This window comes from Rhipicephalus microplus, chromosome X, assembly GCF_043290135.1.
Source record: "Rhipicephalus microplus isolate Deutch F79 chromosome X, USDA_Rmic, whole genome shotgun sequence".
In the NCBI taxonomy this organism is placed as follows: domain Eukaryota; kingdom Metazoa; phylum Arthropoda; class Arachnida; order Ixodida; family Ixodidae; genus Rhipicephalus; species Rhipicephalus microplus.
In genome coordinates this window covers 24,566,923-24,592,347 of record NC_134710.1, presented here as the reverse complement: position 1 = coordinate 24,592,347, position 25,425 = coordinate 24,566,923, and the positions used below count along the sequence as shown (strand labels likewise).

At 44.4% G+C, this 25,425-nt stretch overlaps 1 protein-coding gene across 4 annotated transcripts in view; it reads right to left on the bottom strand.

Annotated features, from left to right (window-relative positions):
* Positions 1 to 25,425, bottom strand: part of LOC142777500 (uncharacterized) — a 116,469-nt gene that overhangs the window by 81,299 nt on the left and 9,745 nt on the right. Inside the window, exon 2 of one of the 4 annotated variants that reach the window (XM_075881983.1) lies at positions 3,613 to 3,682. The exons of 2 other annotated variants lie outside the window; for them this stretch is intronic. In XM_075881983.1, the coding sequence (XP_075738098.1) occupies positions 3,613 to 3,649 (37 nt within the window). In that variant the 5' untranslated portion in view covers positions 3,650 to 3,682. Of the gene's footprint in view, positions 1 to 3,612; positions 3,683 to 23,524; positions 23,888 to 25,425 lie in introns of those variants that run through there. One more of the 4 variants, XM_075881982.1, reaches the window with a different exon arrangement.

Here is a 25,425-nt window from a genome sequence, read left to right as displayed (position 1 = left end):
CTTGCTACGAACCCGAGGTGGCGAACACCACAGGACTACAGCTTCGCTGCAACGCTTACTCCAGCTTTGTTTACCTTCAATTTATATATGAGCACAATCGCACCGCATCTCTTGTCAAAGAGAGCGGTCATTTACGTGCTGTCACGACGTCATTTTTTCGTGAAGGGTATCAACCAGTCACGAGAGGCAAAACGAAAAAAAAAGCTACACGCGAAAATCAGACAGTGTTCATAAAGGTGCCGCAGTGATGAAGTGATCGTGAACTGATAATTCCACAAAATGGTGACGACTTCGCTCGATGTTACTGCTCGCTGCAGTATGCGCGCTCGTAAATAAAGGGTTTCTTCTTACAGTCTGACAGTGGTTTTCTTTTGGCTGTACAGTGCAATATCCCGGCCACAGCAGCAGTATTTTGGCGGGCGCGTAATCGTTTAAGAACCCAAGATTGTCAACATTATTCCCATGTGTTCAGCTACGGCGTGCCTCTTAATCAAATGACAGTTTTGTCACCTTAGCCACATAATTACAATTGCATGATGCAACTATCGACAAGAACGGTGCAGCGCGCGTAACGAAGAAAGTTGAAGCTATCGCAGTGTGCAGGCTACGACTCAATATAGCAGTAATAACAAGAAACTTTCGGGTTTATAGATGCCCCCTTTATACCTTGATCTTCCTAATTTTTTATTAGTTCACCAACCGAGCTTTAAAAACTCGGTAGCAGTAAAATGACAAAAATATGCTTGTAGCACTTTGAGCGGATAAGTATTTTAAAATATTCAGACTTTTTTGTTGTGACACGTGCCTAATGCATACAACTATATTATTAGCACCGATGACAGTCGAGAAACGTACTTCTGCATTGAAGGTGGTTCTTGACTTAGCAAAGCAAGACAGCCTGAGAGTCCATATGAATCGCAAAAAGAAGCGGTGGGAAGTGAGGATGTACACATGTCGCTGAATTCCGCTTGTTTAGATATGTGGAGTTTAATGTCCCAAAACCACCATATGATTATGAGAAACGCCGCAGTGGAGCCCTCTGGAAATTTCGACCACCTGGGGTTCTTTAACATGCACCCAAATCTGAGCACACGGGCTTACAACATTTCCACCTCCATCAGAAATGCAGCCGCCACAGCTGGGATTCGATCCCGCGACCTGCGGGTTGGCAGCCGAGTACCTTAGCCACTAGACCACCGCGGTGGAGCGAATTCCGGTTGTGAAACCAGTCGTCAGAAGTGGACAATGATAGATTTGAAATTTCTAGATGGAGGGCATACCTTACAGTGGCTCTCTCACAGCCACGTATCCGATGTTGCTCTTCCCTTTCCGTAGTTAGGATGGTGAACGGGGTGTGAAGTGTACACACGCTAGAGCTAAAGAAATCATTTCTCTTCTAGCCTTGAGGAAGACAAGTCCACTTGTCAAAAGGTCGGCTCGACACAACCCCTGTTGACTTGTTTTCCAGCGCAAGCTTTCATCTCCCCCTTCCCGACGTTTTTATCGGTTTTATTTTGGCTTAACTGTAAGTTTTACATTTTGCAGGTAACATGCTCGTGACTTATTGGAAGAAGGCTGAACGCAGATCGAAAAAATTTTGTTTAAAAATGTCTACTTACTTTCCAGAGAAACTGCTGCAAGGTTATAATTAGACGTTGCGGACGATACGCTTTCTACTGGGATGCAGAAAAGAAAAGCGATGAAGGATGGTACACAGTTTCTTTAACTGCTTTTTATATGTTCTACTTATATTTCACTGAATATCAATTTGAGCAAAATATTTTTCAACAATTCAGGGGGGGGGGGAAACCAGCATCTCGGCTAAGTTCGAACACTATTATCCCACACACCTGTTGTGAAGCACAGAAAGCCCCCCTTTACAGACATGAACCTCGAGCTCACAGTATGGTGCAAACGTGAAGCATGTCATCATGTGGCTGAAAACATCTGCATCATAGAAGCCGATTTTTTAATTTGCATGCCCAATTTACATGGCTTTCAGAATAAAGTGATTTAATAAATGTTTATTTTAGTGTTCTTTATCTTGTTGTCGCCATTTTTCGAATGTACTGGTGCGTGCAAGTGCCAAAAGTCACGTGCCTCCACTGAATTCGGCGGCGCATCTACTGGAGCCGAGGCTGAAAATGGTGCTGAGCACAGCGCGCCAGAAGGCATGCGAGAAGAATTGAGGAGGAAATGCACGTGCGAAGGAAAGTACTGTTACTTTTCTAGATCACGGGGCTTTGATTTGGCAGATATAGTGTATAAACGGCTCTCCCTTAAGAGTCATATCTAATACTTAGTGGTCCACAAACTTTCGAGGAGGAGTGTACGTACGTGTCTTCCCGTGAATGCTGGGACACCGGGTACACATGGTTCACTTTCAGTCATCCCGCGCATAAACATAGCTTGGTGTTCATCACCATCAAATTCATTCATGGTCATTTCCATGCTAGAGTCACTGGATTTCTTTAGGTGAAAAATCTAGTGGCTTTGAGCTAACAGATCTACTTGTACATGTTCGTCATTCCTTTTCATTATCCTCACCAACGTGTTTATCCATATTTTCTATACGTTCTGATCTCCATCATCCTCATCCTTCTAGACACTCGTGCTAACCCACAGCCCTGCTTGAACGTGTTTATCAGCAGCATCGCTTAAGAACAGGGGCGTAGACAGATGGTGGCACACCGCCCCGCCGCGGTAGTGTAGTGGCTAAGGTACTCGGCTGCTGACCCGCAGGGCATGGGATCGAATCCTGGCTGCGGCGGCTGCATTTCCGATGGAGGCGGAAATGTTGTAGGCCCGTGTGCTCAGATTTGGGTGCACGTTAAAGATCCCCAGGTGGTAGAAATTTCTGAAGCCCTCCACTACAACGTCTCTCATGGTCATACGGTGGTTTTGGGACGTTAAACCCCACATTTCAAAACAGGTGGTGGCCCACCGGACCCGTGCCCACCCCCTCTCCTCCCTGGTATTTTTTCTTTCTTTTTTCATGTGGCATACTCGACCACATCTGCCTACACAGCCCCTTCAGATCAAAACGGTGCCAGTTTATGTTAGCAATTACAGGAAATTTTTCACAGCATTTCTCACATAAACATGTGCTTATAAATCTCTAAAGAGAGCTTACGTGAACATTAAATTTAGGTTCCTAGCAAATTAAGCAAATAGCGAGTTGGTTGAATAATTGCAAATCGAATCCGAATAGTATATAGCACGTAAAAAATGAAGATGTTTGTTACGACTCAACCTGCACGCACACACACACGCACACGCACACGCACACGCACACACACGCACACACACACACGCACACACACACACACACACACACACACACACACACACACACACACACACACACACACACACACACACACACACACACACACACACACACACACACACACACACACACACACACACACACACACACACACACAACTGAAAGAGGGCAGCAGAGTTTTGCTTTCTATAGAGTGGAAGTGACAAGATGCAAAATACATTACATTTTGCAATTTACTATACCTACGAGCATGCAAGCCGATATAACAAGCTATTAAACTGAAAAAAAATACGAATTGATTAAAGTGTAAAATTTTGTTTCACCTTGACCTGAGGCTTTGCGGCAGAGTGGACTCCCCATGAAAAGATGTATTCACGGTACACCGCCTTTCCACTGCAGTGAAACCATGTTTACGTTGGGGGTCACATGCGGAATATTATGCACATATTTCTTCATGTACAATACTTTGAAATTTCTAATAATTTAAATTTGAATCTAAGCAAATTAGAATAATTTTATTTTCATTTGAATGTTTGAAGTGCACGAATATTCCTACAAGCCTATTTTGAATAATACCAGTATTTCAGATTTTTAAGGCGATCGTTGTCTTGTGTAGTCGCACTTCACTACCATGTCTTGCCCACATATGAGGACGCTGGATTATGAAGGGATAATCTTTAACAAATTTTTCGAACGCTACTTTGGGATATTTGCTTTATTAATTTACATTACATAGGATTGATCCTGTTAAGGTATGTCACCACCTTTTTGTAATTTTTTTTAAATTTTGACTTTTACGATAATATTTTAAAATGGGCTTATAAAGGATCTTTTTAAATGATGTTCATATGCAGAAAAAGGTGAAAAAAATCAGAATTGGATTTGTTATTGACAAAACATTGCCCAAACTTGGCCTTTACTCGAACAGTCATAACTTGAGAACGGAGCGCCGGAATTATAAAGCTTTTGGTACAAAGGTAGCCAACTCATGGTACTGTGGAATGAACAAGGATCTTTGCCGTTTGATTATTGGGAATCAAGTTACAGTAAATATACCAAGGAAAACAAAAAAATGGTGTTTTTTCTCTTCAATGCTTTTATGTAAAATGCTAAAGCATTTTTACATAAAAACTTACCAATCGTTTTTATTGATCCTAGTTCGTTGCACAGTTCAGTAATAAAGGAACGAACATACAAAGTTTCATTAAAAAAGATTTATTGGTCATGAAGTTACAACTGCTGGCGTAACAAAAAAGTGCAAAAAATCAAGTTTTGAGCAAAACGAGTTTAAAGTTTTTCAATGCTTGTACAACAGGATGATGGCACCCTACACAATTAAAACCCCCCTGGCACATAGGTAGCGCCCTCCTTAGATGCCATGAGCTCTTTTTTAGCTTTTGTTGCTGCCCGTCTTTTCTTCCGGTGTTGTTTTGCTTCGCCAGTCGACTGACGCTGGGCCTTCCTTACACGGTGCTGGTCCCTAGTGTAGCATGCTACAATAATGTAGTGGCCAGGTTCGATGCCTGCTTCTTGCAAAATAGCCAGTACACTTCTGTTACCATCATTGAAGTGGCACACAGCATCGTATAAACCAAAAAAGTAGGATGGGCAGGCTCACGTGAACGTCTTTGGAAACCCGTTGCGAAATCATACCGTTGAAGCACTCGTTGGCGTTTTGGGTTTTCTCGTGCAGGCACTTCTTCAAAAGCTCATCTGTGCAAAGTTCAGCGTACACAGGCTTCACTTTGTTGATTACCTCATTAGATAGGCCTCCCTTGTGCTTGTAGTATCCACTTCCCAGTGCGTTCCGTCGGTTAAAACCGCACCAACTCTTAGGACCAAAAGGGCACAGACCATGCCTTGGAGTTTATCTGTGGAACTGCAATGGAACAGGCTCGCTAATGTGGCTTGCTTCATTGCCTGCAAGTCTCCCACATTTGTTCTGATGGCAATACCATAATAGTTCTGCAGCCTGTCAATTAGAACATCTGTTAATTTTCCTTTCCCTCCAAGTCCGCGAGCAGTCTTTTTGAGCGTTCGTAGGCGGCATCCTACACGCTTCTGCACGTGCCCGATACACTCAAGTTTGCGCACACTATTTGGCCCATATATGTCCTTTATGGCCGCATGGCTCTTGGAGTCGCCATCTCCATAGAAGTCTACATATTTCAAACCACGAGTTCTTTCTGCACGCTCAAACATACGGTAGAGCCCTACTGCCTCCATACCACCAGCACTACCGGTATAGTTGGCTTGGCACTGAGCATGGTTTGCCTTCCACTCCAGAAATTCAGCACTTGTGGGGCTCAACTTGCTTTTTGAATGACATGCCCTGCATTTGCTTGACATGCCTTCTACATCAATAATTTTCCCTGTATCAATCGATATCAAAGACACGCAGCTATTCAATGAGGAATGCCCTCGCCTTTGCCACGTACCGTCACCTGACACTCCACATTCAGTACTTCGCACAACACAACGCACTTCAGTAGCGGCATTCATCATTGATTTAGATGAAACATTCTCCGCAGCTTTACAAAGCTTCGCAGATATCTTTTGGTAGGCAGAATGCCAAGGCGGCGGCGGCATGTTCATGACTTTCGCCAGTGTCACAGCTCCAGAATACCCCTTGCCTAGCTGACGCATTGCGTATACCAGACGCAGGTTGTTCTCACTAGAACTTCCTGTCTTCTTTGATGATTCAAATGAGTGTAGATATGCGCATGCACCACACACAACAGCATATGAGAAGGATATTTCATGCTGGGAGCACTCCTCCAGGCTCAGCGAGGTGTTCTTGCATTCCGGGCAAGCGAGCATTGCAAAAACAGATGAAAGGATCTCCATGTCAATAATTCTATTACCCTGCAGTAAAGGGTCTGGCATAGGCACTTCATAGTTGTCGTCCAAGTTCGCAAGCTTCGCAGCACTCGCCGATACATCCCCGTCCACATGGCCGACGGTCGGAGCATTCACAGTGTGTCGATTGCCAATGAACTTTCGTTTCAGCCGTTTTTTTACCCTGAACTTCGCCATACCTGCTTACAAAGACGTTCAGCCTATATTTGTACTACTGCTACTAAATATATCACGAGTAAAAAATACAAACTACGCAGAATTAACAGCAGCAGCATGAAGCGCGCGCAAAGTAAACAACCGAGACTCTCGTAGCTTCACGCGTCCCCCTTACGGATATTTAATGCAACGTTTGAAAAAACAAAGACTTCCAAGTTGTCTTTAAACAAGTTTATAGTTATCAAACGAATACATAACAGAAAATTACAACAATTGCCGCTGATGTTCGCTAACTTATCAGTTTCTGTTAGCACACAACACTAGTTTCGGTTTCGCAACCGTTCACCACATGTTCGAAAATTGGCTATAACTTCGGAACTAAATAAAATAGAAACATAATTCTTTCAGCAAAATATTTTTTAATGATTGGGGATTCTTGGAGTATGAAAATTAAAAAATGCGTTTTTAAAAAAATTCGTTTTCAAAGGTGGTGACATACCTTAATATTTCCTGGTGGCGCGTGCTACCCCATTTCTTTTTAGTTTCATGCATAGGGAAACCGAAAAGTGCCCGCACACCCACACCATATTAGCAGTGCCTCAACAAGCAGGGTGCGACAGCTGAAATAAAATGTGGAGCAATCTTTGAAGCAGCAAATTGTTTCTTTTGGAGCACTGAAATTCAAAATTTGAGAAGGTTACGAAGAAAATTTTAAATTTTATCATCAAAAACTAAGTTTAGGGCAGCATGAAAAAGAAGGCTTACATTTAAAAATAAATCTTCAATACATTCAGCATCCCCTAAATAGTGCAGAGTGATTCAGAGCCCTTTTATTTCAATATCAGTAGTATTTTGAGCCACCCCACTCAGCAAACAATTATAAAGTCCACAGTAACACTTGCCACGCCTGTAAAATCCTTTGACATACCACGAGGATTCAAATGTGAATCTGCCAAACTGCGACCTTGAGATATGGGATATCAGTAAAATTGAGAAGTAGGGCTGGTGAAAAAAAACTGGTGCGTTTTCTTTGATATTTTTGAGTGCTGCAGAAACTTCACACAGTGCTCCAAATGATTGCCAGTAACTTTTTCAGATGACAGCAATCATATTAATATTCAGAAATATGCAGCATATACACACATAAGTAATTGAAAAAGCTGTGCTGTGCCCCATGACTAGTGTCCCTTCCAAATCTTGAGACTTTTCCGTGGGCCAGAAATGTACTGCGGTGAAGATGGTTTAAGCAGTGTTCTGCGCGATGTAATGCAAGGCCAAAAAGTTTTCGTACCGCTATGCCTCTCCCCCACCCCCACCCCCTTTTTTTGCGATGGAGTTGGGTTTAGGGTGTACAATGTCGAGGTGTACGTAGTCAAACCACGCCTCTGGGGGCGTGAACTTTGCCAAATGGATAGCAGTACGTCAAACTTTGGCCAGTTAAAACGATATGCATGCTCTTGTCCAGCAATGCACATCTCAGTTGATACCTGGCCACATGAACCTCGCTGTGGGATATATTTGCGTGGCTTTGATTCCGGGATGCTATAACTTGTGAACAGAAAAAAATGCAGCGACGCAAATGAGCAGGTACGAATGGCTGTGGGTTGTCTGTGGAAGTGTTGCAGCAAATCTGGTCACTTGATCATCTTCATCCACTGTAGCTTCAGGGCTGTTTTTGTAGTTAGGAGGCTTTTTAGTGCATCTTCTCTTTGGGCTGCCGCCAGCACATCGAAGTTAACTCCTCCTCGATCGTTGATGGCATTTATAGTGCTCCGCGACAGGGCGTTGGCAACGACGTTGTCACTCCAATTTATGTGGCGAATGTCTGTCATGAACTCGAAGATGTATGCCAGTTGGCGAAGTTCTCGGGCCGTGGGCATGCCACCGTCTGAACGCATTCAGCGGAGAGCATAGGTCAAAGGCTTATGGTCGGTTAAAATGAAGAACTTGACGCGTTCCAAGAAATGCAGAAAGTTCTGTATACTTGAGTAGACTGTAGCAGTCCGCACCCGAGGGCCCACTCAATAACTTAACGAATGCTGGAAACCGGTACTTACCCGTCGCCCTTAGTTTGCAGTAAGTTTATTGACAGCATAAAGCCTCACTGCCCTCATTGCGATGAGAGACAATGCACGTTTCCCACATGCTCTGGCAATGCAGGGTGCTGCGTGATGGCGAGCCTCTTAGCATAGAGGATGTCTGGAAGGCTGCAATTACCAGCTCGGTCCGGGAGGTCCAAATCTGGCCTGTCCAGAGGGCCTGCAGTTTGAGGGCGGGGCATGCCTTTCGTGTCTCAACGTGGGTGCGACTCGAAGCCGACCCGCCCATTTGAGGGGCACCGGCTCCTCAGGACAATTTGTAAATAAAGTTCGTTGACTAACCGACTGACTGACTGTAGCGGCGCTCAGTAGGTGTCAGCTTCCACGAGAAGAATGCAGATGGTTTCTAAGTACCGTGACTGAGCTGTTGCAACATGACACTGATAACTATTTCCGAGACATCCAGCATTAAACACTGGGGAATTCTCAGCCGTGGGTATGCCAGGAGAGCCGCCTTTGCCAGGGCCTGCTTACTTTGTTGAAAGCGTTTTTCGCTTCTTCGCACCAAGGCAGGTCGTTTGAAGATGCATGCATATCCTTCAGCAGTCCATGAAGCGCTTGAATGATATGGGCGCATTTAGGAACGAACCAGTAGTAGAAGTTGAGGAATTCAAGAAATTTACGTAGTTGGCACTTCGTGGTTGGCAGCGGAAAGTCTTGCATGACCTGCGCTTTAGAGGGGTGTGACCGTACTTTTGAGTTCGAAATGATGTGGCCCAGAAATGATAACTCAGGCACGAAGAGTTCACTCTTGGCCACGTTGACGGTAACGCCAAGCTCAGATAGGTGCCGAAAAACAATCTGCAGATTCTCTTCATGTTCTTCTGAGCCGGTGCTCGTGATAAACAAGTTGTCCAGGTTGGCGTCGAAAAATTCAGGTCCCGTAGAACACCGTCGATAAACTTTTGGAATGTTTTACCAGTGTTGCGAAGGCCAAATAGCATGCACAGGTATTCGAATAAACTAAAAATGCTGTGATGACAGTCTTGGGGACGTCTTCCAGAGACACGGGTATCTGATGGTGTGCCCGCACAAGATAAATTTTCGAAAAATTGTGACCCCATGCATGCCGGTTAGCATGTCATGAATATGTGACACTGCTCAGCGCTCGATAGTCCCCGCAAATGCGCCAGTCAGCCGATGGCCACTTAGAAACCACGTGATTCAGGCCGATTCGAAAGAAGACAGATGAGCAACATTCTTCCAAGGCACGAACGTTGGTCGCCCTCAGTGCCTGCTCAAGGCATTTCCCGAGAGCTCACAGAGATTTAAGCATTTGTGCACAGCGTACTCGAACTTGTTATGGTACATAGTTTCTGACGTTTCATAGGAGACTGCAAAGAACTTGGACTGGGTGACTGTGATGCTGTGAGGAGTCTATGAGAAGCGAGATTTCGCTCTTCATCTCATGAAGCTGCTCATGTAGAGACGGTTCACTCGTGATGCCAGCGACAGATGTGGAAGCTACCGTCAAGAGCTTGTCGGCTAGTTTTGCCAGTTTGGGTAAATCGTTCTTAATTGAAGCACCGAGTACTATTTTGACGTTTGGCAGAATTTTCTGTAGAAATATTTCTCGGAGCAGCAGGCTGTCAAGACCATTGGCTTTGTTGCCCGATAATTGCTGCATATGATGCAGCAGCTGGCTTAGTTTTCTGTCACCAAGGTCCGCTTCATGGAGAAGCTTGTGCAGCTTTTGGCTCTCATGGCGGCGTGATCCTGCGAATGAGTTTTGCCCTCAATGCCCAATAAATGTCTGCTGGTGGGGAAATCAACAGATCTTAAAATTCGGTAGCAGTTCATGGTGGCATTTGCAGTGATGCAACATGCAGAAAAATGTGACTACTTGAATTACCCACAGTGTAGGATCCTCGGTCCAAAAGGGAGGCAGTCTGACGTCGACACTGGAAAGTGTCAGTGTGTCATTGAGACGTGTCTATAGCCTTTGCTGCTCATCCGGGTCACCAATGTTGTGCGGGACGTGAGCCTAACAGGGAATAGGCACGGAGAAGCTAGTAGCGCGTCCCTGAATGACTAACAACAACTCTTCATTTCAGCGATTGTGTAACCAGTACGGCGTGGTCGCGCACCCTCACACCACTTCTTTTTCCTCACACGCAATGCAATACGTTTTCACCGAAAAGGTGGGAAGGGGTGTCTGGCTGCTGTTATGCGACCATGAAGCCACCAGAGGTACAAGGTGCAAAAATTAGCTACTGCTTGTGACAGCTAGAAGCTTCTCCCCATTTTATTGTATGCTTTTCACAATGACGTTGTGCTGTGATGATAATTTCAAGTGTTCTACAGCGTGACTGACATTGTGAAAGCTAAAATACACTTTGTTGTCTTTGCCACTTCATTTGCATGAAGACACTGCTTACATGTTGTAGTGCCTGAAAGAGCAACCGAAAGATAGGTGTGTGGTGCATTACAACATCTCAAAAGATCGCTTGTCTGTGTTTTATAACAAGTTTCTTTCTACCGATAAAGATGATATACCCAACCATACATAACAAAGGCCACACACAAACATGGCAGTGCAGGTACATTCTCAAAAGGCAGAACCAGAAGTGCTCTCCTCCTTCTTAAATAGTTGGAGAGAAAGTATCCTGTGGCACCACCAAGAAAACTATGGCATTCTTCAAGGCCACAAAATTTCCAAACCAATATCCTTTGTTAATAGCTTCACAGGGTCAAGTTATAACTCCCCTTCTCAATCATTCAAGAAACATAAGGGCTGTTGTCGGAATAATCGAGAATATCGGATTACTCAGAGTGCCTTTTGCCGGAGCATTCACTGTTTCTTCATTTTCATTTATCTTTGTTCCATTGTGGCCTGTTACCCAGATTAATCTGATTAGATTTATGTGGGTAGAAATCAGAAAATGAAAAGATCGTGAAATAATTGACAATATTAATAATAACGTCTCAAAGACAAGGGATAATTGAGAAACGCTATTTTTAGCGAGCGCCAAACACAGAGATAAAGTATCTGTAACTATGGCCACACTTCAGATTTATGGGCTGAGCTTTCACAATGCCATTCCACTGAAGAAGCTAAGAAGAAATCGGGAAGTCCTATGGAGAATGAAGAATTGAACGTCTAAAAAAAAAAAATACCGATGTTAGTTTTTTTTCAGAATGTAGAGCACCTGCAGTTATGATATATTTTTTTACCTTTATTTGCCCCACCGTGGTGGTCTAGTGGCTAAGGTACTCGTCTGCTGACCCGCAAGTCACGGAATCAAATCCCGGCTGCGGCAGCTGCGTTTTCGATGGAGGCGAGTGGGCTGTGGCCCATGTGCTCAGATTTGGGTGCACGTTAAAAAACTCCAGCTGTTCGAAATTTCCGGCGTCCTCCACTATGGCGTCTCTCATAATCATATGGTGGCTTTGGGACGCTAAACCCCACATCCGAATGCTAATACGGGGCTAAACAGCTGGTGTCCTGAAATGATGCATGTATGTAGATTTTGTAAAACATAAACAGTGATTCTCTCCGCATCTCTGAGTGACGGCTGCAGAGCCTTCGTAAGACTCCCAGTGTCCGTACTCCTTTTTTGGTTGTATGAAAAAGGAGGTTATCATAAGATATTGCCTAATATTTTATAGAGTTCAACTGTAATATGTTCCGCAGGTTGCAAGATATTCTAAACAATAGTGTCAGAGTTATCCAGAGACAAATTGTAATTGCGCTCTTTGAAACATTAAGTCTTATATGAATAGCCTGCAACCAATTATTAATTTGCTCACTTATACGTTTGTAAGCGAATATATAGTGATTGTATATCACTGTCTGAAGCAAAAAAATTCTATATCATATGCATTTACATGTGTGTATACTTCATCATGACTGGGAGTAGTGCTTCAATATATTAAAAAGAAAAAGCGAGGTGACTGCTCCTTCAAGAACTCCTCGCAACCTGCAATGTATATTTGGAGTATGACACTTTAGTAAGCAATAAAATTTGTAAAAAAACTCCCTAATCCTTAGCATATAATTAGTGGTACCATAAAATTTCAATTGATACAATATTATTTCATGTTATACTTGGTCGTAAGCTTTTGACTGAACAGAATATTGTTGCTTTCTTTCGCTTTCTCTTTTTAATGCTCGCGCGGGTAGAGACTAGAGTGTGCGGAGCACGCGGACCCGACAGCGTCGACAGGCTGACAAGGGCGCGCTTGATCGTAGGTGTAATCACGGCATATACTGAGGTGCTGTTGCATAGTTACTTTCTATCGCTGAGTGGCTAACCTCTGAACCGAACTTGATCTCTAACGGCCTTGATGGCGAGCGACAATGTCCGTGTGACACCGAGATCATGGGGTGGCCTGAAAGCAAGCCTGACTGCGTGGATGCGTAAGTTCGAGCCACAGCCGATTCGACGACGCCAAACTGGAGATGGAAGCGTCATTTCGACCAGAACTAAATAAAAACAAAAATACATATCTGACACTTTGTTTTCATACTCTCATTTCTAGCGTTCTCATTGCTATCTAGTTTTACTTTAACGTAACACGAGGAACAAGCGAGCATAACTTTGGTAGCGCACAGAAAAAAAAATTGGTTATTATACAACCGCAATATCCTGTTCGTACCCAAGCATAAAGCTTGACACTCAGTGAACAGGATTGCCTGAAAGCAGTATGCTTCTATATTCTCCCCACCGATACGGCAGAGCCGAAACTAAAAACAAAGAAACAAAAAAAATATTCGCCTCTTTTCATACACCAAGGGTACGTCTATGACGGCCAGGCATTTTGTGCGGAACGCTGCGAGGTGTCTGGCACGGTAAGTCTTGAAAAGCTGTCAATTCACCGCCAGTAGTCAGCGTCGAGATAACGCCGACACACCGCACTCTTATCTGCGCACTGAAGTGAGGTGGAGGTGCCTTTCATTGAGAGAGGCAGTAACGGAACTGCGCTTTTTTCTTCCTTTTTCCTCTTTTCAAAGCCACTTCGAAGTGACAGTCGCAAGGTGTGCGCACCATTTTTATTTTACTATATTTCATTCATTGCTACATCACTGCATACGTCATGGCAGGACTTTTGAATTCTTCAAGGCCGATACGCCACGTGGTGTCGTTCACGTGAACTAAACCGCTGTGTCCAGAAAAGCTGGATATGATCATCATTCGTTTCGGTTGTCGTGCTGTGCTCGCTCAGCTGAACTCACGCTGCAATATTTCTGAACTTCGCATGCACAGCCGTGAGCTTCGCGGCCGCGCCCTGAGACGTCGCCACCATCGAAACGACGACAGTGCTCCGCCGGCGATGGCAAACGAAACGCCAACTAGCCCTTTTTTCGTTACAATATTATTTGCAAGACTTGAGGATCATACGCTTAAAAAACTGCTTCTCATTTTTTATGCATTTGTAAGCTTGAATAGTGCGAACACGTAAAAGTTCGGAAAGTGACCAACCTTAGGTTGCAGCGCGGACCACAAAACAAACAGTCGCACCGCACTGCTCGTGAAAGGCACACGGATATGTTGGTAGATCCAATCACGGAAAGTTTACCGAATGCTGTCAACCAGGTGTTACGACATATGCAGCTAGAGTCGTGCAGGGACGTAAGCGGTATACTTTCACGTAAACCAACGAAGGTTTCATGGAGTGCGATGGATATTTTAGCCAGCGCTGGACAGCGTCTGTGCTCCAGGCATGTGCGTTGGGGCAACGGTGGTTGGGGCTATGCGTAGTACGTACCTTGTTTGCGCATGAACGCTGATGCACGTATATTGTTCACTGCTGTACATACCAAAACGTTACTTAGATGGCCTTTATTTAATGTACATATCAATTGACTTGCAATAAAACAATTTATTGCCACAAGTTCGTGTGATCAGCGTTGTCGTTTCGCTCGGCCTGTATGCGGCATCACTCACTTACTAAAACAAGTATGCAAGATTCTTGTGAGCTTCTAGTAAGTAGTTTACTGCATTGTACTATATGGAATCGAGAGAAATTGAGACAGGGAGCTGCTCCAACGAGCGGGGGTCAGCCATAACGCAGATGCAGACGACGACGGTGTCGTCTGCTCTGCGAGAAGCCGGCTGCCATATCAAAACGCCCTGGTGCTTTGAAATCTATTTCGTTTCATACGCAGCTATAAATAATGCAAACAATATTCCTAGTTATTATTTGTTTAAAGAAGCTAATTCAGTGCAGAAAATAATAAAAGAATTTTTCCAGTTGTCTGTAAAGCAGCATTTTTTATCTTTATACAACTGCCGCCATAATCCAGACGGCGCTATCATCGTGTCTGATTTTTGTCCTTATTGGCTTTATGCAGATGTCACTTCCTAGCTTTGGTTTCTTCATCCTAATACTAATGAAGGACGGCAAGATAATGGCTGTATGCGGGAAAATATTGCCCTTGTTTGGAAAATACTTATTTTGGAGCGCGGAGGCATGAAAAGCAAGGGCAATGCGGCCACGTGGGCGGCATAGTTTCCTAAAAATAAGCAGAAAGGACTCTGGCGATGCGATTGTTCAGCGACCATGGGAATCATATGGCATCTTCGGGAAAGCGCACCGGTGCGCACCAACTGTGGATGGATGGATGGATGGATGAATGGATGGATGGATTGATGGATATTGCTGTACCCTTTAGATCGGGTGGTGGCTAGCGCCACCAAGCCGTAATACTTAATGAACCAAAAACTAGATTTATTTTTTCCTTTAAAAAGTGAGTTTGAGGATTCGTACTTTGCAGTGAAGGGTTTAATTTTCACTCGTGCCTTGACTTTAGCCACCAATCAGATAAACTCCTTCTAGTTAAGTCTACCCGCTTAAACTCTATTTTGCCCTCCTGGTCCCTAAACCCCAGTGCTTTGAAAAACTCTGCGCCATCATCCTGAACTATAGGGTGAAGCCCTTTACAGAACATGATCAAGTGTTCGGCAGTTGCTTCTTCTACTCCACACGCGCTGCCCACTGTGTCTACATCTTCGTATTTGGCCCGATATGTCTTGGTTCGCAGTACTCCCGTCCTGGCCTTAAACAGTAGAGAAGCTACCGCGAGTATTGTCATAGATCCTTTCCTTGGCAATTTCCTGCTTAAAAGTTCGATAGATCTCTAGTGCGGACTTCTTAATCATGTCCATTCTCCACATGTAAGTCTCCGTTTCCTTCACTTTCTCCTTAACCGATAGTTCTTTTTGGTTTGGCCACCTGCTGTTTTCCAAGTATTTACCAGTCAATTTCCTGGTTCGCTTCCTCGATTTTGTATCGACATTATTCATGTACAAGTAGCTGAAAACCTTCCTAGCCCAACGCTCCTCCCCCATTTCTCTCAATGGCTTCTCAAATTTTATCTTGCTGCTAGCTTCCCTGCCCTGAAATGATGTCCATCCCATATCACCTTGTACTCCCTGATTTGGCGTATTCCCGTGAGCTCGTAAAGCAAGCCTACCTATTCCACGTTGCTTAATTTCTAATCTTGCTTGAACTTCTGATCTCATGCACAAGACCGCATATTCCTCTCCCAACATCATACATATTGTAATTCCACAGTGCCCTATTTTTCATCACTGCTGCATTCCTGTTACCTTTAGTCGTCACGTATATTTCGTGTTCCCTCAGGTACTCGGTCCCATTGCTTGTCCATACGCCCAGATATTTGTATTTATCTGTTATCTCTACCGTGACCTCCTGTATTCTAAGCTCACTACCTTCGTTGTCATTGAAAATCTTGACTGCTGATTTTTCCTTACCGAATCTGAAGTCTAACCTATCTCCCTAATTACTGCAGATGTCCACCGATCTTTGCAAATCTTTTTTGTACGCAGATAATATAATGCTAACGGCCGACTACATCAGTGCTGGTAATGCCTGTTCAATGCGTTTTCCTTGTTTGGCAAAAGAGAGGTTGAAGCCAAGTCTACTCCCCTCTAATTTGGCCTCTAATATTTGTAGGTATACCATGAATAACAAGGGTGACAGAGGACACCTCTGCCTAAGCCCCCGTTTTACTTCTGTGGGCTTGGATACCTGTTTTTTCCAATTTATAACTGACAAGTGACGCTTGCAGCGCCTTTGAGCGGAGATTTCGAAAAGCTCTGGTGGGCTCGTGTGCTCGTGCACTTCTGGCTTGTGTCACTCGCGCACTCGCTGCTCTCGCGCCACTCGAGCTGCAGGTGTGGTTGGCCTCTGCGCGCGCTGCATTGGCAGCTGTGGTTCCCTGCACCCTTCGGCGGCCTCTGCCGTGGCTGCGCTGGCGCCTCCTTCCGTTCTCGAAACACTCTTCTGTGCCCAACTGCTCTAAACTACAAACCTGCGGTCGGTATGGCGTTCTGGGCGAGATATTGAGGCTAGTATGTTTTCCGCAGGGAACGCACACTGGCGTGGAAGCTCCTTCGAGATCTCATTTCTAGAGTGAGCGTTTTCCGTCATAGGAACAAAATGGGTGAAGAAACGCCTTCTGCAGATCCGTCCAGCTGTTCGACTTTCAGGAACCGCAACATGCTGTGCGGTGTCGTTGAAGGTTGTTGAGCAAAAACACATTTGTTTTGCCCGAAAATGTCCGTGATGCACGTGTTTCGAAGAGCAGAAGCGATAAGGGCGGTCTATACTTTATTTTTTCAAACGGCAGCGTGCTCTTCGCCGAGGCCCACGGCAAGAGGTCATTTTCGCAATCCGGTTCCTCCAAATCACTCTTGCCACGTGCTTCATTCACATTGCCCCAATCCGTGCACGGTTCCGCGGTGTCGGCATCATCATCGGCCATAATGAAACCATCGCAACAGATGTCCCACTTGCCCTCCCATGTCGGAGACCGATGACGCGCTGCCACAAATCACCGCCGCAGTGGTCTTGTTCTGAAGCTTCAGGCTCAGCATTAGGCCCGATGTCGATGAAGTCGGCTTCGCGAAAACAGTTTCACGCGCATGTAGCCGTCACCGCCACCCACGAAATATTCACCATCTCCACAGCTGAATACCGGGACGCCCGAAGCGTCAAGTTAGCTGCCAGGTGGTCAACAGTCATGAGCAAGCGCTCCGCGATGTGGCACTTAATACGCAGTGTGGAAATACGGGCCGCGTCTCGCGATGCGGGGTGCTCAGAGTAGCCACATGGATGTTGTTCGTTTTAAGTGAAAGGTCGGCTTAAGTGGGGTCTTTATATGTGGGCTCGGCTGTAATTGCAGAAGCAAGACAATCAGTGGTGTCACCGCTCCTCTTCACAAAAACTGAAAAAAAAAACTTGAAGCAATTAGCTTACTTCAGAGAAAATAACGGATACCTTTTTACAAGTCAAAAAGAGCATGTTTAGTGTTTGATTTCATAAAATGTGGGCCACAGTTACAGCTGACATACTCTAAATTGCTCACCAGAGTAAAACGTACGATAAACATTGACATTATCATTTGGAATCTTCTTCCTCTATGACAACGTGCATCCTTGCACCACAGTCGGAACTTAAGGAAAGATCCAGGAATTTGGTTGGGAACACTGACTGCCCGCTCTTACACCAAGAAAATAACTGTCAATATTAAGTAAATATCGGTCAATACACGTTCAAAAAATTAACATGTACAAACACTGGGCAACTCTGATCATACCTACTGAGAGCACTCAACTATTGATGTTAAAAATAAACATATCTTTAAAAATTCCTTGTCATGTGTCAGGTCTTCTACATTATCAGCACAAATATTACAGCAAAGCTTGGTTATTTGAACTCTGTTAAATAAAATCTACAGTTAATTCAAATTGACATCCTGGTCCTGGCACAGCTCAGTATATTTCTACGGTGTAAATCTCTAAATAATTTGAATGCATCGGTATCCGCAATAATTGATATGAACTACCAATCGCTTTGTTTTCGTTGCTGTTCGCAGACGCCTATCCAGAGTGACTGCAATATTTTCTAAAATCAAAATCAAACTAAACTTACTAGAAGTGGAAAACAACAGAACAGCAGCATTTCTGGGCGGATTACATTTCGCATGCTGAACTGGAGCCCTTGAACAAGCTACGGACGAGGATCGTGGAGTCGCGTTGGAAGCAATTCAACCAAATGCAAATTATCGATTACTTTTCTATTTGATTGCGTTAAGTCTGTCATGTAGATAAACAAGATTTGAAGCCTAAATATTGTCGCAGTGCAACGCGAACAAGAGATGACAGCAGCTTACGGCAGCGAAAAGAGCGCATTCAGGATCGGCTGTACAGCTTTGTTTTGTTTTGTTTTGTTTCCCTGGGATGTTGGCTCATACCCGCTCAGGGGGATTGGCCAAGAAAGTGTAGTGCAGTTTTTCTGTGATCATTTTAACTATGTGTAATGAATTGGTATTATAATAGGACTAATGTAAAAATAAAAACAACATAAAAAGAGCTAACGAAAAAAAAATCAAGTTGAGCAATTTTGAGATTTGAGGTGTTATGATTACTACTCAGCTGCGTTTATTTCACTCTGCCCTGGGGAGTAATAAATAATTTTTTTTGATTGAAGATCACAAAAGTATACGCTTGGTTTCCTGAATATAATCGCAAACGGCATTGAAAGCGTCCCTGTGGCAATGTCCCAAAACTGAGGCACCAAAGCTTAGCGCCGTTTCCGCCGTCAATCTAAGGCCTATTTTCCGAAATGGCATAACTAGTAACCTTTTTCTAAGTATCTCGTAGCGGCGACAATACAAAAAATACTGATCTAGTGATACCATTTCTCCGCAGAATGCGCAGGGTGGTGATGTTGTCTGACCAGCTCTGTGTAGATACAGGTTTAGGGGGGGGGGGGGACACGACATCAAAATTTAGTAATTAAGACTTCGAGCTTTCTGGACTGACTCCAGTGGGGTTGCCATGGAAACATGAGGTGGTTATAGTCTGTCCATGTAGTTACTTTTTTTATCGTATCAGTGGAGATTGCTGATTTTAGATATCTTATTGCCGTGATATATTCCACATCTGGCAGTATGGACAAAACTAGCCCTTCAAGTGCGGCTCGTGCTAAGGAATCGGCCAATTCATTTAATCTTAATCCACAGTGTCCCGGAACCCGTAGTGATCTCAGGAGTCTCAACGTCGGGGGTACTAATGTTTTGAATGTGCTTAGAATTCGAGAGTTCTCTGAAGCTGTCAGAGCTGCACAAACTGAAAGAGAATCCGTCATTAGGACTGCGTTGTTTTGATTTGATGGAAGTTTTCGGAGAGCTAAAATAATCGCCAAGAGCTCCGCTTCAAAAACTGGAGTAAAATCAGGCAGTCTCACTGAAAAGGACCAGTCAAGCGAATCAAAGGCAATGCCTACACCTGCCTTTTGATTATTTACGGAAGCATCTGTGGCTATTATATTTTTAGTTTCTGTATGCTCCAAGTAATCTAATAATATGTTAGTTAAAAATTTGCTAGATTGTAATTTGGCGTTTTGGGGGAATATATCATCATACTCAATAAGCACAGGACAATTCGAGTCATTAGTCTCAATTACATTTCTAATGTTCACATTTATACTTTGTAGATTTTTTGTACAAACATTATCTGAGGTGTGTGAAACCGTGGCCAATGAGCAAGAAAGAAGGCGTCTGGGTTTGCGATAAAAGCATATTTAGATCTTCTTGCCGGTAAGCTATAAAATTTTAAAAATGCTTGTACGGTCAAAATTCGAAATCGACAAAGTAGTGTAGGCAGGTGCGCTTCCTGGTACAGTACGTTGATAGCCACAAATCTAGGGAGTCCCAGACACATTCGCAGTGCTTCTCGCTCCAAGGCAACTAGAGGTTTCGTTTTATAAGCAGGGCCACCCGACAATAATATGCCGCCGAATTCCATGATGGGGCGCATATAAATCTTGTACAACTTTATCAAGGTGTGCCTCCGTAACCCATATTTCCGGTTACTTAGCTTGTGTAGTAAGCCTGAAGCCCGCTGTGCTTTGGTAGTTATATACTCTATGTGCGGACTCCAGTCAAGTTTGTCATTATAAATGATTCCCAAATATTTTATAGAGTCTACTTGCTGGATGGGTTCCTGTTTATATAGAATTGAAATTGAAATTGGTTCTGCAAGTGGGAACGTCATGAGCGCGCTTTTGTTGACATTTAACGATAACGAAATCGACTGCAACCAAATTTCTACCATGTTAATATATCTTTGTAATTTAAGTTGTAGTGAGTAAATATTATAGTCAGCAGCAAAAAGTGCGATGTCATCAGCATAAATGTAGACAGTAACTTCTTGATCTGTTGGAATTGTGCTCATTAAAGCATTAAATAATATTGGAGATAAGACTGCTCCTTGGGGAACTCCGCGCGTTTGTTTAAATCTAGATGAGGAACATCCATCCTTGACGCAATAGAATTCTCTTGATTTTAAGAATTCTGCCACCCACTCAATAAAATATTGTGGGAAGTTCAATCTCTCTAGCGTATTTAACAATATGAAGTGCCCCACACTGTCATACGCCTTGGCTATGTCAAGCGTTACTAAAGCAGCGTATTGCCTTTTTTTTACGCGCGAGCTGTATTCGGCTCTCTAAATCAGCATGAGCACACCAAATAGAGAAATCACTACGAAAGCCGATTTGGTTCAGCTTTATTACTAAATTGTCTGCCATCCTGACACTTACTCGGCTATGTAGAACCCTCTCTACTAGTTTGACCATGTTATATGTTAGAGAGATTGGTCTGATATTATTGACTGTTAATCCTCCACCCGGATTTTTTAGTATAGGAATCACCTTTGCTATCCTCCAATCCTGCGGCACCCATGAGTTTTTTAAGGAGTAGTTAATAACATTGGCGACGTCTCGAGGCGATAAATTGAACAGAATTTTAATCATGGGTACTGTGATTCCATCTGGGCCAGAAGATGCACAGGGTAAATGTTTAATCACGTTGGATACTTGAGTCTGTGTCACTTCTTCAAAGTCAGACTTTGTCGTAGATTTGTGCCAGTTGTTTGGCACTACTGAAGTGAATCTGATTTCCAGACCTTTACCGATTGCCTCTAAGGTAGTGGTCATTTCTTGTGCCGACAGATTATCACGAGCTACATTAACTGGTGATGGCAAGATTTTCCGAGCTCTCATATATCGGAACAGTGCTTTCATATGTTTAGACTTCGACAGGTATTCATAATGTCTTCCGTCATATTCTTGTTTAGCTTGAGCTACCGTTCTTTTAAAGCCCGCAGCAATGAGTTTATAATCGGCCCAGTTTTGGGGGGATTGATTATGTAAGAGCTGCTTCCAAGCTGCCTGACGTCATCGATGCTCTCTTGTACATTCATCATTCCACCAACGGCTATATACTCTTTTTGTGGATTCAACAGTAAATTTGGCTCTTTTGTAGGATCTTTTAATGACTGCGTTTATTTTCAGTGCTTTTTTATCATCGCTCTCTTCCGAGTGAAAAGCCAATGCTGACTTTAGGTCATTCCTAAATTTAGTGTAATTTACAAATACTCTTACATTTGAACAAGATGGAATTACCGGACAATAAATTTCAAAACTTATCGGTAAGTGGTCACTGTTGGTGCCACAGTCCAGCACTTTCTAAGAAGAAGTAGTAATGGCTGAACTGACAAAACTTAAATCTAAGGCCGACCTGGAGTGATTACGAATAAATGTGGGGGTTCTGACGTTGAGGCACGTCAGGTCATTAGCCATTGTCCACTCCCACAAGCGTTTCCCACTAAGATCAGTTCTAAAACCCCAACTCGTGTGGTGGGAATTAAAGTCTCCAACTAAAACTTTGTCTTTGCACCACGATTTTGTAGCTAGATCCAAACTTTGTGTGTCTTGAACTCCATCCGGAAAATACATATTAACTAAAGTGAAAGGAGTGCAGTTGGGCAGTGTAATGTCTACTGCCAAAATTTCGCATTCTGGCGACATATGTTTGTATGAGCATTTGACTTTCATACTAATTTTATTATTAATAAAGAGAGCTAGACCCCCACCTCTCGATGGACGGTCTATTCGAAAAGATTGGAAGTTATTTAAATGGAACAAATTATATACAGATAGCCATGTCTCTTGTAATGCTATAATACCAGGAGCGAATTTAGAAGTTAAGTATACCAAATCCGTAGATGCAGAATGGATTGATCGGCAATTCCAATAGAGAATCTTAAGCGACCCTATAGTTTCGAAAGAGCTGCTTCCGCTATAGCTTTCTCTAGAATGCTTTCTTTCAAGAAATCCCTCTTTGAAAGGCTCTCCTTTTCTTACAGATACTTTTTGTTCTTTGTTTGTGTCGGTGAGTTAGTTTTCCTTGACACAGGGGATTTAGATCTCTTCAGGGACCTAGGGTCCAAATCCATGTCATCGGAATCTATTGTATATGCAGCTTTGTCCTCACTTACACTTTGTATATCTACTGCAGAGGGTGCTGTAGACGGAGAATACGATGGTGCGGTTTCAAATTCCTCATTTTGGCTGTGGACGCCTATTGCAGAGGCTCCTGCGGGCGGATAATACGATGGCGCAGTTTCAGATTCACCGTCAGCTATTGGTCGTGAACTCTCAACATGTTGGGATACTAGGCCTGACTCTCCCGTTGAACCAAATATGCGAGTCATCTGGTTAGCCAAAATTTGAGATAGAGAATCGCAAAGGTTAGAAGTCAGTCGTTCCATGGCTTTTTCTAGAGCCTTTTCTATGGCCTCCGCTATATTCAGGGTAATCGACCCATTTATTTCCGAGAGATGTCGTGCTGCAACACTGGCATACCCCTGAGTTCTAGTCTGTATTTCCGCTAGGGCTTCTCGTCGAGAACAGCGCCTACGCCCTATAATTTCAAGAATTTGCATTTCTCGAGCCTTTGCTGAACAATCAGGATTATCTGTACAGTGTTGTTTGTTGCAGAGACAACATTTCTCTTCTTTAGCTTTGCAGTAATTTGTTTCGTGGTTGTCACCACACACTCGGCATCTGAGTTTTGACCTGCATCCTTTAATAGTGTGACCGTATCGCCAGCACTTCGTACACTGGAGTGGTCGCGGTGATAGCGGTTCCACTCTGTATATTAGTGACCATGCCTTGATTTCGCTTGGGAGATTCGCTCCAGCAAAGGTTGCAATTACTGACTCAGTCGGCGTCTTCTGCTTCTCTACTAGTCGTGCACACCTATAAACGGAAATAGCACCAGTCACGACAAACATCTCTAATACCTCAGACGGGGTCAAGTTAACATCGACACCGCGAACAATACCTTTCACACATGCCAGATGCGGGGGAATAAAGGCGCTCACCGGATTGGTCGCGAAACTCGAGCACTTCAATAGGTCTTGGACACAGAGCTGATCAGATGAAAAACATAGAATACCACCTCTGCCGAACTGGCGGACCTCTGTGATGCTGTGAAAGTGAGACGTCGCAGCTCTAAGCCCCGCCTGGATCACTTTCGGATTCTTCATCCGAATGAAGCCGTCATTGCTAGGGACGAGGGCCACAGGAACTGCAGGAATGCCGTTGCGTAGAAACTGATCCACTGGTATTTCTTGTGGCGGAAGTGAAGCAGACTAGAGTCAAGCCCCTGGTCCAGGTGAAGAAAACTGCATCTAAGTGATCTTTCTAGCGCTAAAAGCGCTTACTTAGCTGTAAAAGCACTATAGCAACACCTAATAAAGACAAAGAAACCTCAGCCACTACACAAACTTAGGCCAAAACCCTAGAGCAAGCACGACCTGCTTCGTTGTCGTCCCGAAAAACCACCTGACCCACTAGCTGGAATCTATAAATCATTCCTATCATCGTTCTTTTTCATATAAACACGTGTCACTTTCCCCTCCTTATAAGAGCATCGCCTCCATGCTGATTCAGACCCTCAGTATTTCTTTAACGTGCAGTCAGTCACTCACATACGGCTTCATACGCACTACATGAACAAGTTCAGGCTGGTGCTGGCGACGCCTCGGGCATTGGTGCTGGGCCGCGACGCTGCCCGATGCTTCACACTCCTAGTGGGAGCCTTCATCCAGCCCGGACGTGGCTGCTGCAACCCCTGTCCATCGATTCAGTCGTCAACTACGAGGTATTCCTCCAGACTGCAACCCCTCGCAGAAAACCTCTACCAGACATCTAGAAATGGCTAACACCAGCCCCCAGCCTGTACTTCTCGGCACTACTCCTCCCGATCTATCCCAGGTAACGTTTTTTCAATCGCTGGAGCCTAAACGCTTTGGTGGTGGCGCACACGAAGATGTAGAAGACTTGTTAGGCCACTATGACCGTGTTGCGAAGATCAACCTGTGGTCTGCCCAGGAAAAGCTCGGCCGGGCCTACTTCTACCTCGATGACAGTGCTCGTACTTGGTACGAGAACAGAGAAGGCAACCTGTCCACATGAATCGACTTTCACCAGAAGATGGTTGAAACTTTTGCCAATGTCGACAGACGTGACCTCGCCCACCAAGTACTAGAGCTAAGGGTCCAAAAACCCAATGAAACGGTCGCCGTGTTCGCCGAAGACATGACACGTTTATTTCGGAGGGCTTACCCGCAGATGACCGAAGATAGGAAGTTGCACTACCTCATGCGTGGCGTGAAAGAGCAGCTGTTCGCCGGACTTCTACGTAACCCGCCAAGCACTGTAGAGAACTTCATCAAAGAAGCGTCGGCTATCGAGCGGACCCTTCACCAACGCTGCCGACAATATGACCGCTTGTGCAGGAGCCCCCAAATTTAGGCCGCCGCTGTGACGTTTGACAGTCATAGCTCCTTACGTGACATGATTAGAGAGATTGTTCGTGAAGAACAGCAAAGGCTGCGGACTCCGGTAGTGGATACACCCATGGCATCTGTCGCTCAAGTCGTCCGTGACGAAATCCGCCAAGCATTCTCGACAGCTGATCCTGCCCCCGAACAACGTTCCATGATGTACGCCGCCGCCCTTCGAAGCTACCCACCCGCTCCGCCTTCATACTACCCGCCACCTGCAACTGTTCCTTGGTCACCACCACAGGGGGAGACTTCGTGGTGCCCACCCATCTAGCCCCCATACAACCAGTCGTCTTCTGGCCTGCCATGGCCTTCGTCGCGTAAGGAGTCATCATGGCAACCACAGCTTCGCCGA